The sequence below is a fragment of the Pseudophryne corroboree genome, chromosome 4 (genome assembly GCF_028390025.1).
Source record: "Pseudophryne corroboree isolate aPseCor3 chromosome 4, aPseCor3.hap2, whole genome shotgun sequence".
NCBI lineage: Eukaryota > Metazoa > Chordata > Amphibia > Anura > Myobatrachidae > Pseudophryne > Pseudophryne corroboree.
Genome location: NC_086447.1, coordinates 123,661,010 through 123,680,934, shown reverse-complemented (window position 1 = coordinate 123,680,934; position 19,925 = coordinate 123,661,010). Strand labels below are relative to the sequence as shown.

Here is a 19,925-nt window from a genome sequence, read left to right as displayed (position 1 = left end):
AGAGCTTTTACTGCAATGTTTTTTTTCAGGCAATTCAATTGTAGCCTGCTTTTTTCTTCTGAAAATGACCCTTTTTCAGGCAAACATATATAGGATCCAGGATAAATTCCCGGACCTTTGTGTTTTTTTGTGCTCGTAATCGCAAAAACAGGGCACTTATTGGGTTTTTTTCTGCACTTCATCGGGTCTTGAAAAAAGTGCGGCCTTCTGGGCTAATTGGATAGCCTTGGGGGATTAATTAGCCCGACATAAATTTACCACGGACAATTGAATTCTCCTACTAGGTTATAAAACAAAAAAAAACAACAAATATACCCGTGCTGTGTTTTACACATATTTTACATGGTACCAGCTCCACAGCAATATTAATGTTCTATGTAAACACAGAAAGAATATTCTCCTGATCTCTACCACCACTTAGCTTTCTAATGTGAAATAGTGCCTAAAATTGCTCTTGAATGGCCATTGAACTGGACATTATATTGAAAGACCGCTTTATACAACACTGGAGAATATCTGAAGGATAACTAACGTGTTATTCCGTTATATAATGTTGCCTCACGGTGACCATTCTTCAGCATTTCCCTGAAACCCCTCTATGTACAGTCGTTACTGATTGTAATAACTTGTCTAAGAGAGGATATCTCATCCTTCTATAATGCGTCTGAGCATATACATAATTGCTAACATTTTGGAACTGCATTTTTGGATTCTGGAGGGGAGGTGCAAGGGGCATAGCAGTGCGATTCACATCATCATGTGGTGCAGCAAGGAGCAGGGACCATCATGATGTGATATAATACGAAACGCGTCACAAAGCCTCACCCCCACCTAATTCACTAGGGAAGTGGGCAGGATCTGTGAAGATAGCCTGCTTGTCCGGGGAGGACTCCCTGTAATTCAGGAGTCTTCTGGACATTCCGGTAGAGTAAGGCAAATTTGTGTTTATTCTGCTGTACTGATCCATAAAGTCTCTGTATCTTACAACATTTATCCCAACATGATCCACCCCGTTACCTAGGTCCTGCATGTTGCACCATAATGCATTTTCCCCAGTCTATTCCCAAGACTGAACCTTTTTGTTAGCCTTGTTCTGCCGCTGACGGGTGAAGCGCGGCTCCCATTATTTGTTATAGCCTGGAAGAGTCGCACGTAAAACACTTCTCTCCCTGGCAGCGTGCCAGCTGCTTTTTTAGTATTTTACTTTAGATTGCACAAACATAAAATGGTCCATTGCCTACAGTGGGATTTGTCAACCTGACCTAGAGGAAAACAGGCTTTCAGAGAACAAAGGGAACATAGCGCCAGAGACATGAGCAGCCTTCCTTATCAGGGAAATAGAACAAAGCATTAAGGTAGAAATCCACATTTTCTGTTATTTAAAGGCGCCCTGCCAGCGTACTTACTATGAGCCATATTTGCTACAAAACTAATTATTGTGTAGGTGTAAGGCAATCGTTTTATTCTTATATTCTAAATTTGCCCGGATACAGGCCCTGATTTGTCAAGCCTTGGAGAGTGATAAATTGCATGGTGATAAAGTCCCAGACAGTCGGCTCCTAACTGCCATGTTACAGGCTGTATTTGGAAATGACACTTAGGGGCTGATTGGTTGGTACTTTGTCACTGTGCAATTTATCACTCTCCAAGGCTTGATAAATCTGGGCCACAGTCTGGTACTGTTTGCAGGACCAGCAGATACTGTATTCATTTGGAATGCAAATCATGCCTTTTTTACGGCTAGCTGTTGCCATAGCAAACTTGTTGGGTCTGTAAGCTTCCTCTTTAGAGACGTGAAAAAGAAAGTAGGGAAAAAATGTGCGCAATTAAAACCAGAGGTGCAGCCTAAATATGCGTGATACAGTGTACATCCAAAAAGACACTTAAAACAATATATAGAAGTGGAGAAACACGCATACACAAGGCGCTCAGAGGTTAAAATAGTACACCACAATAGGAGCTTTAAAATATATAATCACCCCACTATTTCCAGAGAGGGCAGGCTTGCAATCTAGACTCAAATTTTCTTAATCCACCTTTCTTAATAGGAATCTAGAAAGACACAACGTGACTACCTCCACATAACATGTGTTTGAGGTAGAGCACAAAGAATGCAAAATATAGTGTAGTAGTCCTTTTACAAAGGGTAATCTTCTGAATAAATCAATGCACTTACAAACATATGTTAGTAAACAGCGTATTTCATGATCCCACACGGCAAACTGCTTGTCATCCAGCTGAGAATATCTGGGCAGGGATCTAGACCGATGTATAGATCTAAAAAATAAATGCGACTACCTCCACATAATATGTGTTTTGAGGTTTAAGGCACATAAAGAAGAGATAGTGCAATAATCCTTTTAACATGTAAAGAATTTAATACATCAATGCACTTACAGACAAACGTAGTAAAAACAGCATTTAAAACCAAGTTTCCACAAGGTATCCAGCTTGGCAGATATTAGCAGCCACCCTCCGATCCCAGTCTAAGATGGAAAGCTAGACAGGTGAGTGATCCCTCAGTCCGGATAAGAAGGTCCACACAGAGAGTAGCTACCACATACAGCCGTCGGGTCCTTGTAGATCGAGTGTATGGAAGAGGAACACTTAACGCGTTTCTGACCTTGTAGTCCTTCGTCAGAAGTGTAAGTTCCTCTCCCATTAGAGCCTTACTTATACCTCCCCATACAACGAACACCTGTGTTTCATTGAGACGCCATCCGTCATTCGCGCCATCTCGCGCATGCGCCGTTAGATCCGGAAATTGCCCATGCATTCCACATCAAAACGGATGTCCATGTTGCGTTCCACCTCGGGCGGAAATACATCACTTGCGTTCCATTTGCCCGGAAGTGTGCTCCGTAGATCGTAAGCGGAAAAAAATGAAAGAATAAATCCATTTGGATGGCATTTCTCATATAGGTGTCCATAATTATAAAGTCCCAAGATGAAGTCCATAACATAAAAGTAAAAACACAATAATACCAGTAGTTAAAAACATATAATGGCATTCAATATTGCATAATAAAGTGACTCTTCAAAAAAGTGCCATAAAGTGCAAAGAGGAGAAAGAAGTGTATGAATATACGCATATTAAGTTAAAAAACATTTAAGTTCAAAATCCCCGTTGAGGCCCTTTGGTATAAGGGTCCTCAAACGGTGGATCCACCTCATTTCTGCCCTAGAAAGCCTATCCTCTAGACCTCTATTTCTCCATGATGGTAGTATTTGTTGTATTCCTATAAAATTCTTCAGATGACACTCATTTGAACTATGACAATTTTTAAAATGAGCCGAAACTGTATGGGTTTCAAGACCCTTACGTATATTGTATACGTGTTCGGCCATTCTCACTTTAAGGCACCTTGTGGTCTTCCCTACATAAAATAGACCACAGGCACACTCCAAACAATAGATGACATTTTTGGAGTGGCAAGTAATAAATTCACTGATTGGAAAGACCTGGTTGTTTACAGTAAAGTTAACCTGTTTACGTTGTTTGTCCTTCACAGTTTTACACATTAGACAGTCTCCACATTTGTGGAAACCTTTAGTTCTAATGCTTTGTCGGATTTCTGGTTCTATACTGCTTTTTACAAGGTGATCCTTCAAAGCTGGTGCCTTTCTATATATGAAGGACGGTTTGTCCGGTATGTGTTGGCCCAGGACCGTATCCAACTTCAAGATTTTCCAGTTCTTTTTGATGATTCGTTCAATGTCCCTATGGCATGAATTATATTGTGTGATGAAAGCCCACTGAGAGCTTCCTCTTTAGGCAAGGTTTAAAAGTAAAAGAGAAAAATGTTAATTGTGCAATTGTATTTGTAACATTGTTGTTATAGGAGAATAACTTAATCTTTCACGGAAATATGTATATTTATTATTATTATTATTATTACCCATTTCAATATAGTGGGCATCCCAATGGCGCAATAGTTACATGTTTGATCAGAGGCTACTAATGTAATACAATGCTCGCATAACCGGAGTGCATCCTATCCCCACGACGACTGAAGAGCCTTTGTTGAGGTTGCACATTTTGCATGTATTTGGGGAGAGAACCTGGGCAGTACGGATGGTGTAATTGCTAGCATTACTGCCTCACAGCACTGAGGTCACGGGTTCAATTCCCACTATGGCCCGAACTGTGTGGAGTTTGTATATTCTCCCCGTACTTGCGTGGGTTTCCTCCGGGTACTCCGGTTTCCTCCCACAATCCAAAAATATACTGGTAGGTTAATTGGATCCCAACAAAATTAACCGCAGCGTGAATGTGTGTACATGTGTGGTAGGGAATATAGATTGTTAGCTCCACTGGGGTAGGGACTGATGTGAATGGGCAAATATTCTCTGTAAAGCGCTGCGGAATATGTGTGCGCTATATAAATAACTGGTAATAATAAAATAATAATAAGAGAAGTCGGAGGTCCGGTAGACACACATGGAAAGGGGGAGAGACACAGTGTAGGGAGCATAACGAGAAGAAATGGCTTTATTAGGACGCGTTGGGTTTGGGATCCCGGCGGTCAGCATACTGACACTGGATAACAGCGGTACTCACCGGGTTCAAGTTCCGGGATGTATTTCATTCTGGAGCTTGGTACATATAAGAAATGCAGTCCAATGGATTTTTGCCGCATTTTACTTTTTAGTATATCCCGCCCTGTGTACTAAAATCGTTCATTGGTTAACAAATTTCCCATCTTAATGTTCCCTACATTTTGCAAATGAGAGAAAATTGAATTTAGATGAGCAACATGGTTTTCTCTTATATACTGTACACACTTTGGGCCTAATTCAAGGTTGATTGCAAAACAACATTTTCCTCTAATGGGCGAAACCATGTGCACTGCAGGTGGGGCAGATCTAACTCTCTCTCTACACATGTTATATCTGCCCCACCTACAGTGCACATGGGTTTGCCCATTAGAGGAAAATGTTGTTTTGCAATCAACCTTGAATTAGGTCCTTTGGCACTTGTGCATCAGGTCCCCTAATACAACACTTAGGACAAGGAATACAAATCAGTATTTCTGTGACAGAAATCTTTCAGTATAAATTGTTTCAGTCTTCAAAGCAATTTTTTATGAGTACATTTTCCATACTATATAAAGGCGTCTTCTCATTTTCGGTGGGATGTATCAACCTGTTCAAACTGCTGAAAACTTCAGTTTTCGGAGGGTTGCCACATTTTCCAGATGCATAAACATGATTTCATGTGGACCACCGGCACTGCAGTCCCCATAGAATGCTATCGGCTGCAATGTGACTGTATGCACCAACCTCCAACAAGCGAAACTCTCCAGAGCTTGCACCTGAAAGGCAGTAAGTCTACGGGCTTCTTTACGTGATGCGTCCTCTCTGTTCCTCCCCTTGCACATTTGCAGGCTGATGGCCACACATGCCCGATAGGACTCCCGGGTCATAAACCTGGAAGTCCTGACACCGCAAAGACAGATCTTATTTGAAGCGCCGTCCATTGTGTAAACCCGCATGCATGTGGCGCTGCTAAACGCCGCTATGAATGCGGTGTCGCATACAAAATGCAATGCTGAGTATCTCCCGTCCTGTGACAATAAATGCTATGAGACATAGTTTGGGCAGGTTCTGCTTCTTGAGTATACGGAAACGGAGACCCATTTGCACGCCTAATATTTTATTTATAGAGCTTTTGTTCTATGCTCTTTTTTGTTTTGTTTTGTATTTCAGAAATGTACGACTGAAATATTTATAATAATTTGTTCTAGTATCTTACAGTATACTTTGCAAATTTCATTAAAACATCCTCATTAAAAATAAAGCAAACAGTTCCCGCAGCCAGCGGCTCATGAGCCATCTGTTTGTGTTCAGCATGTCTGTTGTAATAACACAGACTTGGCGCTGTAATAGGGAGATACTGTCTCTGTGGTCTGTGTTCTAGGTGGCTGCTGCAAGAGCGCTATACAGCTGTGTCCAGCCGTAATATTGTTGGAAACCAGGAATCTTTTCTGAGCAAAAGTGAGAAAAGGAAATAGACCTTTGTAAAAGGGGAAAGTTTATCCTATTGCTATAGAGGGCGGACAATATTCTTAATGTCATTGCCTGTGAATGTATACGGTATCCACCTTATAAGCTACCCCTTTACACCTGCGTGTTAATGCAAATATCCAGTCAGACAATCATGTGTCGGATACTCGCTGCATAAAAGCATGCAGACATGATCAAGAGGATCACTTGTTGTGCAGACTAAACAACAGATTTAAGGGATTTCTGGTGCCAGATAGGCTGGTTTGAGCAACTGAGAAATTGATGCTCTTCTGGAATTTACATAAACAAGTTCACAGAGTCTGGTGTACAAAAAAATTATTTAATGCCAGTTCTGTTGCTGAAATCACTTTGTTAATGAGAGAGGTCCGAGGAGAATAGTGGGACTGGCTCAGGCTGATGAGAAGATGACCGTAACTATGAACTAGAGCAGTGGTTTGGAGAAGATCTTCTTTGAACGCACAGCATGTTGATCTGAAGTTGATGGGCTACAGCAGTAGAAGACCACACTGGGTTCCACTCCTGTCAGCTAAGCTATGCCCCTTCCCACTAATTGGGCATTATTTAAATAACACAGCCTTCCTTAGTATAATTGCTGACCAAGGTATACATACCCATACCCATCTTTTAATGGCTGCTTCCAACAGTGTAACACGCGTTTCGCAAAGTACATGTCATCTCAAGCTGGTTCCATGAACCTATGAGTTCTGTGTATTTCAATGGACTCAACAGCCACCAGATCTCAGTCCAACAGAGCACCTATGATTTGTGATAGAACAGGAGATTTGTAACATAAATGTGCAGCCAATTAATCTGTAGCAACGGAGTCATGTCATCATGGGCCAGAATTTCTAAGGAATGTTTCCTACACTTTATTGAATCCATGCCATGGAGAATTCACATTATTTTGTGAGCATCTCCTTTCCTCGTAATCCACAGATCTATGTGTCTCCTTCATCATTTCTCCTATACTGTCCCCGTGTATCCTCATCCTACCTGTCCTGGCTCCCTCACCATCCTTCTCCAAATTGTCTGTTATTCATAGTATAGGATTATCTTCAACACTTTATTATTTAATATGAGTTCTTAGAATATCCTACTTCTAGTATTTGGGGCTGTACAACAAACCACTGACTGCTCACAGGCCACAATGTGTCTGATGAAATGGGCATTTTTACCAAGTGTTCATTTTATTTATTAATATTTATTTATATAATGCCTATATATTCTGTTGGGAACAACACTGTTATAAAACAAGACTGGGTATTAACCATCAAACACTGAGATAAGGGACTTTCTGAACTTCCTGTATTAATCTTTGCTCTGTTTTCTGTTTACTTTCTTGCATCTCTACAGATCAGTTTATAAAGCAGGTAGTGACGTACCAGCAATTTGTGGACAATCCTTCCATCATCGATGATCCGAACCTTGTTGTGAAAATTGGAAACAAGTATGTGCCAGTTTTGTCCTACGTTTACTTTATTATATCTGAGTTGGTTGAACATATTTTCCCTTCATATTAATCTGTAATTTTTAATGGAAAATTGAGGGTTGTCATTTTATTCTAGAACAGTGGTACCCAAACTCTGTCCTCAAGGACATGCTCATTTTCCAAGTCACCCGGCAGGTGCGCTGTGTACCATCCACTGTCTCATTTTAAAAATCCACAGGTGACCTGGAAAATGTGAACTGTGTTGGGGTCCTGAGGACCGAGTTTGAGAATCTGTGATCTAGAGCCGTGGTTCTCAAACTGTGCGCCGTGGCACCATGTGGTGCCATGGATTGGTGGTCCAGGACCAATTCAAGTTATTTATGTTTAGTGTAATAAGCAAAACCAGTGCTGGTGGCTGCCAATCATAATTTATGTGGACAAATAGTAGCAAATCTTGTCCCTCACCACATAACTGATCCTAAGGATGACATATAAACACAATTTACTTAATTTAGTATTTCTTTTTAAATTTCTCAATAAGAAACTTTTGGCCTAGGGGTTGCGTGAAAATAATTCTGGGCTCCGTTATTCAAAAATATTGGGAACCACTGGTCTAGAGTAATGTTTTAAACCTATATGTCTTGTCTACATTCACCAATGCCCTTCTGCTCACCAGCACTTACATTCACCAATGCCCTTCTGCTCACCAGTGCCTACATTCACTAACGCCCTTCTGCTCACCATCGCCTACATTCACTAACGCCCTTCTGCTCACCATCGCCTACATTCACTAATGCCCTTCTGCTCACCAGCGCCTACATTCACTAATGCCCTTCTGCTCACCAGTGCCTACATTCACTAATGCCCTTCTGCTCACCATCGCCTACATTCACTAATGCCCTTCTGCTCACCAGCGCCTACATTCAACAATGCCCTTCTGCTCACCAGTGCCTACATTCACCAATGCCCTTCTGCTCACCAGTGCCTACATTCACTAATGCCCTTCTGCTCACCAGTGCCTACATTCACAAATGCCCTTCTGCTCACCAGTGCCTACATTCACAAATGCCCTTCTGCTCACCAGTGCCTACATTCACTAATGCCCTTCTGCTCACCAGCGCTTACATTCACCAATTCCCTTCAGCTCACCATTGGCTACATTCACCAATGCCCTTCTGCTCACTAGCACCTACATTCACCAATGCCCTTCTGCTCACCAGTGCCTACATTCACCAATGCCCTTCTGCTCACAAGCACCTACATTCACCAATGCTCTTCTGCTCACCAGCCCCTACATTCACTACTGCACTTCTGTTCACCAGTGCCTACATTCACCAATGCCCTTCTGCTCATCAGTGCTCCTATCTCTGCCACTTATTTGTGATACTTTATTAGCAAAAGCATAGCCCATAGATTTATTGCCACCTGCAGAAAGATAATGAGCTGGAAAAAAGGACATATAGTATATTGGGCCGAAATTCAGTCTCTGCGCATACTAAAGGTGCATACACACGGATATGCACTAACTTTCCTTACGATTTTGATTATATAGTGCATATCGCACAGCGTGTACACAGCTTGCGATGCTGATGTGCGGTCTCGCGGGGTCGACATCGCAAGAAAAGAATAGACTGTGCAGGCAGCCCAACATTGACTATGTCGGTGGCGCCGGGCTCCGGCCACATCATATAGTCAATGTCGGACGTTGAGTGCATCGCACCATGTGTATGCACCATTAGACGTACCATCGTTGCAGCCTGAAGATAGCACTAGTCCTATGGCAGGTGCAATTTCACCTGTGTACTTGCAGATGTGTCTTTAGATGCTGCCACAGTCAGTGACACGCCCACGTCTGGCTAGCAACTCCCCTCTTAGGGTGTGTACACACGGTGAGATCCTTGCTATGCCCGATTTTTACTTGCGATTTCCCTTGAACTCCACGGAGCCCAGATAGCACAGATTTTGACTAACTTTTCTTGAGATATGGACTATGTGTGCTTACGATTTTGGCTTATGTACGATTTTGGCTTATACCCCCAAGGAAGCCCCATGAAAATCACTCTCTCTGTGTGCAGATTCTATCTGTGTCTTAGATCGGTAACCATCGAGATGCGGACACATGCGCAGACTGATAACCGCTTGCATCTGACACCTCCACTGTATGCTTCTCTGAATCAGGCACTTATTAATTTACACTGGAGGCCATGCTCTGACGGAGACCTGTACCTAGTGGGGGGGCTGCTGCAAGTTTCAGTGATGCTTCTAAATGCACGCGGAGTGGTCGTCTCGGTTGCTGCATATTCAGGGAAGGGCATTTACTGCCAATAGCAAAAGACGCTAAAGTGGTCACAGCAGCCCATTATCTCCTATCCGGGTTTTAAGTTTAAAGAACTTCAAAATAAATATTAAATAAATAAATATTAATCATTCCGTGTAATTTGGGTCTGCACAGAGAACCCTTACTTTTTGTAGCATATATTATTTAGCTTTGTAGACTTGTTAAGTTGCTAGCACCAATATGCTGTAGCCCATTGCTACCCATAATTATGGTGTAACCCATAGCAGCCCACCACTCTGCTGCAACCCATAGCAACCCACCAATCTGCTTAAACCCACAACAACACACCAATCTGCTGTAACCCTCTGCACCCCACCAATCTGCTGTAACCCACTGCACCCCACCAATCTGCTGTGCCCCACTGCTCCCCACCAATCTGCTGTAACCCACTGCACCCCACCAATCTGCTGTAACCCACTGCACCCCACCAATCTGCTGTAACCCACTGCACCCCACCAATCTGCTGTAACCCACTGCACCCCACCAGTCTGCTGTAACCCTCTGCACCCCACCAATCTTCTGTAATCCACTACATCCCACCAATCTGCTGTAACCCTCTGCACCCCACCAATCTGTTGTTAACCCTCTGTACCCCACCAGTCTGCTGTAACCCACTGCACCCCACCTGTCTGCTGTAACCCACTGCACCCCACCAGTCTGCTGTAACCCTCTGCACCCCACCAATCTGCTGTAACCCCCTGCACCCCACCAATCTGCTGTAACCCCCTGCACCCCACCAATCTGCTGTAACCCCCTGCACCCCACCAATCTGCTGTAACCCACTGCACCCCACCAATCTGCTGTAACCCACTGCACCCCACCAATCTGCTGTAACCCATTGCACCCCACCAATTTGTTGTAATCCACTGCACCCCACCAATCTGCTGTAACCCTCTGCACCGCACCAATCTGCTGTAACCCCCTGCACCCCACCAATCTGCTGTAATCCTCCTGCACCCCACCAATCTGCTGTAACCCACTGCACCCCACCAATCTGCTTTAACCCCCTGCACCGCACCAATCTGCTGTAACCCCCTGCACCCCGGTATCTGTTCAGATGGTCGACCATGTTATGGTCGACAGTCATTAGGTCGACCACTATTGGTCGACATTGACATGGTCGACATGGACACATGGTCGACACATGAAAAGGTCGACATGAGTTTTTTTACTTTTTTTTCTTTTGGGGAACTTTTCCATACTTTACGATCCACGTGGACTACGATTGGAACGGTAATCTGTGCCAAGCGAAGGCACCATGCCCGAAGCATGGCGAGCGAACGCGGTGCACTAATTGGGGTTCCCAGTCACATTACGCAAAAAACGACACCAAAAAAAGTTAAACTCATGTCGACCTTTTCATGTGTCGACCATTTTCATGTGTCGACCATGTGTCCATGTCAATGTCGACCAATAGTGGTCGACCTAATGACTGTCGACCATAACATGGTCGACCATTCATACCGGAACCCGGCACCCCACCAATCTGCTGCACCACACCAGTAGGATTTTAGCACAGTTTAGAAACTGGAAGCAAATGTCTCTGGTTACCTTAGGAACAGATCACTGTAGGTTTCATAGATTTCCGCCATTGTGCCTCAGAGAGAGGTGTAGCTAATTAGCAGAATTATACCTTTATATAAGAACACTGTGACATACAGTTGTACAAAGAGTAATCTGAGGCTTGCAGAAGAGAGCGGCTAGATATTTATTCTTTGCTAGATTATAGATATTAGCAGACATTAGTGCCCACAGCTACAGTGGGAGAATGCTGAGCAAGTGGTCCAGAACTGTACAGATGTGATGCGTGCTTTGTTCTTTTCCTATATGTAACCTAGCTCTTCCCACACTGAGCAGCGCATTATTATTGCCTTGTACTCTATTGCGGAAAGTAAAACTAGTTTACTCGATCCTTGCAGTTTTTTAATGGAATCCATTTCCCGTTATGCATGTTTTTTTTTTCTTTTCTTTTTGCCTTGCAAATTCCGTTGTTTGACTATTGCACTATTCATATTGCATTGTTGTTCTCCATTGTATGTGTTTTATGACTCCTATTTTTCCCTCCTCAGATATTACAATTGGCCAACAGCTGCCCCCGTTCTCCTGGCCATGCAGGCTTTTCAGAAACCATTACCTAAGGTAGGCATAAGTGTTGTAAGAAGATGGGAATGATTTACAGCAAGGTTTTGGTAAACTGTATTTTCCAGGATGCCTTGCCAACTAGTAACTCCCAGAGCATGCTGGGAAATATAATTTAACAAAGTTCAGTTTGGTTTTGTTAATCTGTTAAAGGAGCTGCACAGTGTGTTTGGAGTAAATCCACCACCTACCCTATAGTATTACTGTGGTTGGGCTACCGCCACCATTTGATGTCTTTGCACTCACATATGAGCAGTCTTTGGTGTTGATGTTACTGGTTTCTCTCCGCCCAGCCTCTAAATGAAGGACAGATTCTGATTGGAGATTATGGGGTCTATCTACTAAGCCTTGGATGGAGATAAAGTAGCTGGAGATAAAGTACCAGCCAATCAGCTCCTAACTGTCATTTTTCAAACACAGCCTGTGGCATAGCAGTTAGGAGCTGATTGGCTGATACTTTATCTCCAGCGACTTCATCTCCATTCAAGGCTTAGTAAATAGACCCCTATAAGTAGTCCGCTCCCTGAGGGAGATTTGTCAAAGAGAGAGAATAAGTATGAGATGTATAAAAGTTTTGGAGAGAGATAAAGTACTAATCAATCTGCCCCTAACTGCCATGTTACAGGCTGCGTTTGATAACCGTCGGGAACTAATTTGCTGGCACTATGGCCCTCATTCCGAGTTGTTCGCTCGCTAGCTGCTTTTAGCAGCTTTGCACATGCTAAGCCGCCGCCTACTGGGAGTGAATCTTAGCTTATCAAAATTGCGAACGAAAGATTAGCAGAATTGCGAATAGACACTTCTTTGCAGTTTCTGAGTAGCTCCACACTTACTCGGCATCTGCGATCAGTTCAGTCAGTTTCGTTCCTGGTTTGACGTCACAAACACACCCAGCGTTCGCCCAGACACTCCCCCGTTTCTTCAGACACTCCCGCGTTTTTCTCAGAAACGGTAGCGTTTTTTCACACACACCCATAAAACGGCCAGTTTCCGCCCAGAAACACCCACTTCCTGTCAATCACATTACGATCACCAGAACGAAGAAAAAACCTCGTAATGCCGTGAGTAAAATTCCTAACTGCATAGCAAATTTACTTGGCGCAGTCGCACTGCGGACATTGCGCATGCGCATTAGTGACTAATCGCTCCATTGCGGAAAAAAAATAACGAGCGAACAACTCGGAATGACCACCTATATCTCTCTCCACTTTACCGTATCTCTCTCCAAGCTTTGATACATATCCCCAAAGTACAAACCAATTAGCTCCTTACTGTCCTTTTTCAAACACAACCTGTAAAATCACAGGAGCTGATTGGTTGATGCTTTATTTCTCCAAGCTTTGATACATCTCCTCCCCTAACAGGTCTGTCTATTGCAGAGAGCGACAACTATCCCCATAGGTAGATGTCAGAGGTCCCATATACAGATATATCCTTGTATATCTTTGCTGCAGTCACGCCAAACAGTCCCTCTTGGCACGCCAGGTCGTGTGAAAATCTTCTAGTGTCGGGAATGTTTTTTTGTGCTGAAAATGTTTTTTTCTATTACAACGCGATGCAACTAGGTTATACGATTAATCTGATATATGACACATGTATATCTATGTGTGACTGATGGGAACATTTACTAAGCAGTGATAAAAGTGGAGAAGTGAGCCAGTGGAGAAGTTGCCCATGGCACCCAATCAGCTGCACTATATATGTTTATAGTATGCAAATTATAAATGTTAAGTCAATGCTGATTGGTTGCCATGGGCAACTTCTCCACTGGCTCGCTTCTCCACTTTTATCACTGCTTAGTAAATGTCCCCTGAGTCTCTGAGTCTGTATACAAAGTGCTACAATGTAGCAGCCGCAGCTTTTTTCCAATACAAGTTCTGTTCTGCTCCGTATACAGACTCCGTCACACACAATATACAAGTGTCATATATCCCATTAATCAGCACAGTCTCCTCATGTGTCCTAGCTGCACTGCGTTGCCATTAAGACGCATTTTCATCCAAAAGACGCCCGGCGTTTGCAGAATTTGTCTGGACCCGGCGGCTCGCTCACGCCAGGCATCTCGTGCTGAATGGTATACTGAGGCTAGATGTATGAGGAAATATCTGTACATGTGAGTGCTGGGGGCCTGGTAAGTACATAAGGATCTTGTATATCTGTAAATAATATTATAGAAAAGGGTGCGGATTTACTAGAAGATTATGTATAATAGGAATTCCATGTTTGGTTGAAGCATACGTATAATGCATGCCTTATGCTCTGTTGCTGCTGTTTGTGACAAACCTGCTGCTTGCAGTACATACTGCATTCCTGCCTCCTACCGGGGCCTGGTTAGAGTTAGATGCAAATTGTGACTTGTGAGCAGAATGAACATGTTGCACTGTGAGGGCTGCAAATGCAGCTACTGCATGCTCTTACATACCATGTACTGGCCAGCACAAGGTTTACACTGCATCCTGTGGTTAGGCCGCGGCCTGCTCTTAACTCTAAGCCTGCTCTTAACTCTAAATCAGGTTGGTGCGCTTTTTACAGCCCCACGCAGTGCAGAGTGTTTTCTTCAGCTGCACATTATTGTACACAGTGGCTGTATTTGCCTCTAACTCTAAAGCTGCGCCATCGTGTTCCTTTATTGCAGTATACAATATGTTCTGTTGTGGTCACGTTTCAGTGTTTGTACACTAATGTGTGTATTTGCGTAATCATTCATTCTTCATGCCTATATCAATGTCTACTAAAGCACTAACATTTCACAATGTAGGAGGATTACACAAAATGACTTGGCACCAAGGTCTGCAACTTGTCATAGTTAGTAGCTGTGGGGCTATCTTTTACATTATTCTTAGCTGAACAATAGGCTATGTAATGGGAAGCTTGATGGTCTCAGGGCCTCCAGCTGTGTCTATGCACTCTACATCCAGCAGAGGGCACTGGCGTCATGGGGAAAGGTCAGTTTGTGCTGCCTTAAACTGACAATACCCCACCTCTATCATAGATAATACAGACAGACAGAGATTAACAGTGAGTGTCCGAGAACACCAGTTTCATATGAGTGTTAAATATAGACAGACATATATACAGGCAGACAGATCTGTTATTAAACTTACATCTTGCTCCTGATCACAAAGCCCTGGAGGGTGGAAGCTGCGGATCCTCCTGAGATGCACTTACACCAATGGGCCAAGCATGTGCACTACTCTGATTGGTGCCCTGGATTTGTTGTTCCAAGGGGCCTTTCTATTGGCCATTCTGAAATATGTCATCGCACTGCTTCCCAGTAGCTGGCCCCTCCTCTGGGACCAGACAAAATTATCAATGGGGGTAATTAAGAGTTGGTCGTAGATGTGATAAATTTAGTCCGACATGCGGGGGGACTCCCAGCGCAGGGCAAGTCCACCCCGCATGTCGGGCCCTACCCCCCCCTCCAGACAGGTACAAAAGCATCGCACGGCGACAATGCTTTTGCACCCAGCAAGTAGCTCCCTGCCTGCACAGTTCCTGCACGCCTCTGTTGTCCGGACTGCGCCCTGCCAACAGCGTTCTAATGCCTTTGGCACGCTCCGCGACCGCCTCTGCCTGTCAATCAGGCAGAGGCGATAGCACCAGTGAGATGCTGATAGCATCTCACTGGGCTCCTGGGGTGCGCGTGCGCACTCCACAAGGTAATTCAGACTGCGATCGCTGCTGCTGCAGCAATTCAGTCTGAATTACCCCCTATGCTCCTGTGAAAGCCCTTTTTCCTCCCCTTTTTGCCCCCGTCCTGCTCTATCTCCACCCACTCATCCTCTCATCTCTACAGTAGTGCTTGCAGCAGCAGAGCCCTGGATCCTCCTAGTGCTCAGCAGCCGGCAGTAATTAGAGGTGCAGTTGGGGTGGCTGTAAAACTGCACCCACCAGACTGCAGTGCTCCGGCAGCCCACCCCTTAAACTACAAGGGTGCGCGCGGGTGGGGGTGTTTCGACTGGGAGGGCCAGGCCTCGGGGGGTCACTAGCTGGCTTTTGTATCAGGATTTTTTTCTTGTCTACAGCAGTATAGAGTTGCTGTGGGCCTATTTTGCTGGTGGGCCTGGAGCCGCAGCTCCATCAGTCCCAATGTTAATCATGTACTGTATATTCAGTGGCATCTAAACTGATTGTTAAATAAATAGGATTATCTTAAAGGGGCTGCTCCCTTTTCTATGAGTACCATTCAGAAGTTTAGGGGGTAATTCAGAGTTGATCGCAGCAGGAATTTTGTTAGCAGTTGGGCAAAACCATGTGCACTGCAGGGGAGGCAGATATAACATGTGCAGAGAGAGTTAGATTTGGGTGGGTTATTTTGTTTCTGTGCATGGTGAATACTGGCTGCTTTATTTTTACACTGCAATTTAGATTGCAGATTGAACACACCACACCCAAATCTAACTCTCTCTGCACATGTTACATCTGCCCCCCCCTGCAGTGCACATGGTTTTGCCCAACTGCTAATAAAGTTCCTGCTGCGATCAATTCAGAATTACCCCCTTAGTACAGTCACTTTTGGCAGGAGCTGTATGGGTGCAGCCAGTTTATGCACTTTGCACCATGTAATTAGTGGCATACCTGGGAGAGAATAGACTGCAGGTTGCTGGGTTTCTAACCAAACATTCCTCTCAATATACTGATACAGTACATTGGGGCAGATGTAGTAAGCCTGGAGACAGCATAAGGAAGTGATAAACCAGTGATAAGTACAAGGTGATAAACGCACCAGCCAATCAGCTCCTAAATGTTAATTTACATATTGGGGCTGATTGGCTGGTTCGTTATTACCTTGCACTATCACTGGTTTATCACTTCCTTATGCCTTCTCCAGGTTAATACATCTGCCCCAATTATTCTTTATACATTTATTTACAATAGTAACTTCTTTCTGGCAGCTACAAAATATATTAATGCCTCCTGAATTACTTTATTATATACTTTAATGGCACTTTTAGTAAGTCTTAAAATATACAGTATGTCTAATTCCATGTAAATAAAAGAGAGAAGCTGAAGAACTCGCATGCCACACAGCCCGGGCACAATGCCATAGGGTAACTATATGTTTCCCAAACTCTGGGGCAGATGTATTAAACCTGGAGAAGTGATAAAGCAGTGAATAAGTGCAAGGTGATATTGCAATACGTAAATTGATAGTTATGAGCTGATTGGCTGGTGCATTATCACCTTCCACTTATCACCGCTTTCTCACTTCTTTATGCCTTCTCCAGGCTTAATCTGCCCCTCTGTCCTCAAGACACCCCAACAGTCCAGGCTTTAAGGATATCCTTGATTAGGCACAGGTGACTTAATTAGTACCTCAGTCAGTTTGACTATACCATCTGTGCACGTGCAGGGATATACCTAAAACCTGGACTGTTGGGTTGCCTTGAGGACTGAGTTTGGGAACCACTGGGGTCACTGACCATTCTGACCTCACACCTAACTGTATACATTGTACCACTTGATTTTTTTTTTTGGGTGATATTCTGATGTTTTCCCGCGTGTCACTTTATGACCCATTTATGCTTCACAAGTTGGAGAGGCGCAGTGCACAACATATTTGGGGGCACTGTGCGCACCTCGATTTTGGCAGGTGCACACATTTGGTGGAACATGGTATCATGTGTATCTGGCACTGTGGTGACTAATAGGGCCTACACATTAGGCGATTGGCCACCGAGGTGCCCGACGGCCAATACGGCCGACGGGCGACCCGGCGGCGGGGGGGGGGGGCAGTGATGGGGGGAGTGAAGTTTCTTCACTCCCCGCGTCACCCGGCTCCGTAGACGTGCAGGCAAATATGGACGATCTCGTCCATATTGGCCTGCATGTACAGCCGACGGGGGACCAGCGATGAACGAGCGCGGGGCCGCGCATCGTTCATCGCTGGAGCCTCCACACTACACGATATGAACGGTATCTCGTTCATTTATGAACGAGATCGTTCATATCGTGTAGTCATATCGGCCAGTGTGTAGGACCCATAAAGGTGCATATACACTTGCCGAGAAAGTGAACAACGTCGCTCAGGAAGGGTGAAAATGAGCGACGTTGTTCACTTTCTCTGTAAGTGTGTATGCTGGCAACAACGACTGATGCGCGGCACCGAGGATCGTTAACGACCCTCGGTGTTTATGATGAACTGCCTGCGCGGCCAGGCCGCTGCGTAACTTCACTGAGCGATGTGAACGGTCATATCGCTCAGTGTATACGTCCAACCACCTGGCCCGGGAGGGGAAACACTAGACGAGGTCGCTCATAAAGTGACGTCGTCTAGTGTATATGCACCTTAAGGCATTACAGGACTGCTGCGCTTAGATTCGCGCAACAGTACAAAAGCGAGATTGCAAAGCCAGATACAGGTTGAGTATCCCATATCCAAATATTCCAAAATACGGAATATTCTGAAATACAGAATTTTTTGAGTGAGATAGTGAAACCTTTGTTTCTCTTACGTCCTAGAGGATGCTGGGGTCCATATTAGTACCATGGGGTATAGACGGGTCCACCAGGAGCCATTGGCACTTTAAGAGTTTAATAGTGTGGGCTGGCTCCTCCCTCTATGCCCCTCCTACCAGACTCAGTTTAGAAAATGTGCTTGGAGGAGGCGGTCACAGCTAGGGGAGCTCTACAGGGCTTCTCTAGTAAAAGTTTTTTTAGGGTTTGTTATTTTGCAGGGAGGCTGCTAGCATCAGCCTCCCTGCATCGAGGGACTGAGGGGGGGAGCAGTGTCCGCCCTGCGGGGTCTTGAGCCACTGCCTCCGCTGACTGGACATTGAGCTCCAGAGGGAACAGATGGCGCCCCGTCACAGGGGAACGCTCACCCCGGCAGCCAGCCGCCACCCCCTCATAGTGCGGAAGCGTGGCGAGTTAGTCACTGGCCCCTCTTACAAGCGGGGGGTCAGTGTGAAGAGGGCAGCTTAAGGGTGGGAGCGCGGTATTAACCGCGCTCCCGGAAGTCTCAGCGGTACTGCGGTGCGGTGCGGCGCTGTGAGGGGCGCCCTGAGCCAGCACAGAACATTGCACTGACCATTTCCAGCCTGTCGGGGTCCGCAGATCTCAGCCAGCACGAATTTCCTTAGGCCAGTATAATCTTCAAGAGTGGAAAGACAGCGCCATTGAAGGGGTGGAGCTTCTCCTCAGAGCGGACCCAGCAGCGTTCAGCGTCAATTTTCCTGCCTGCAATCACTGCCAGTGGATGTCCAGGTCCCTCCAGGGCAACTCCAGCTATCTGTACGGTACCAAGGGGTTGTAGAAGGGAGGGGAGGCTGTATTTAGGCTGTGTCACCTATTAAGGGACACAGTCAGCGCTGGCTGGGGTCTCCCTATACCTCTAATAGCGCTGTGTGTGGGTTGGCTCCAATCTCTGTGTCTCTCTGCCATTCTTGGGGGGAAACTCTGTCTAAGTAAATACCCTGTGTGTTTGTGGGGTGTTTTGTGTGTGTGACAACATGTCTAGGGACACTGTTTCATATGCTGCAGAGGATTTGACTTCCCAGGAAGACTCCATACCATATAATCAGGATTGCACTGTTGTAGCGCAGATCCCGGCTAGAGAGCCAGAATGGTTAGTCTCTCCGAGGGGGACTATTTCTCAGATTTCTGATAGGGTTGCTAGGACTGAGCATGCCACTCAGGTCCTACAATCCTCTATGGTTGTATGGTCTGATACTGCTTCCTCGGGGTCCCCTGCGGTACATTCTCAGAAACGTGCACTTGCAATGCTTATGCAGGATGACACGGACACCGACTCTGACACTGCAGACGGTGACGAGGATGTGTCGAGGGGGACAGCATCAATTGCTAAGGGGGTGCAGTTGATGATTGAAGCTGTAAGGGTTGTTTTACATACAGTATTTCTGACACAGCTCCAGAGCAGGTGGAGGAGGCCTTTTTTACAGATACTAAGAAGCTCCCCCTTACTTTCCCGGCATCCAAAGAATTAAACGCTATCTTTGAAAAAGCCTGGGAAACTCCGGAAAAGAAATTTCA

At 45.0% G+C, this 19,925-nt stretch overlaps 1 protein-coding gene across 7 annotated transcripts in view; it reads left to right on the top strand.

The window, feature by feature from the left end:
• The window catches only part of LPIN1 (lipin 1), a 374,679-nt gene that overhangs the window by 298,910 nt on the left and 55,844 nt on the right, over positions 1-19,925 (top strand). For all 7 annotated transcript variants that reach the window (XM_063915392.1, XM_063915391.1, XM_063915394.1 and 4 more), the window contains 2 exons: positions 7,381-7,474; positions 11,864-11,933. In XM_063915392.1, coding sequence (XP_063771462.1) covers positions 7,381-7,474; positions 11,864-11,933 — 164 coding nt within the window. The remainder of the gene's footprint in view (positions 1-7,380; positions 7,475-11,863; positions 11,934-19,925) is intronic.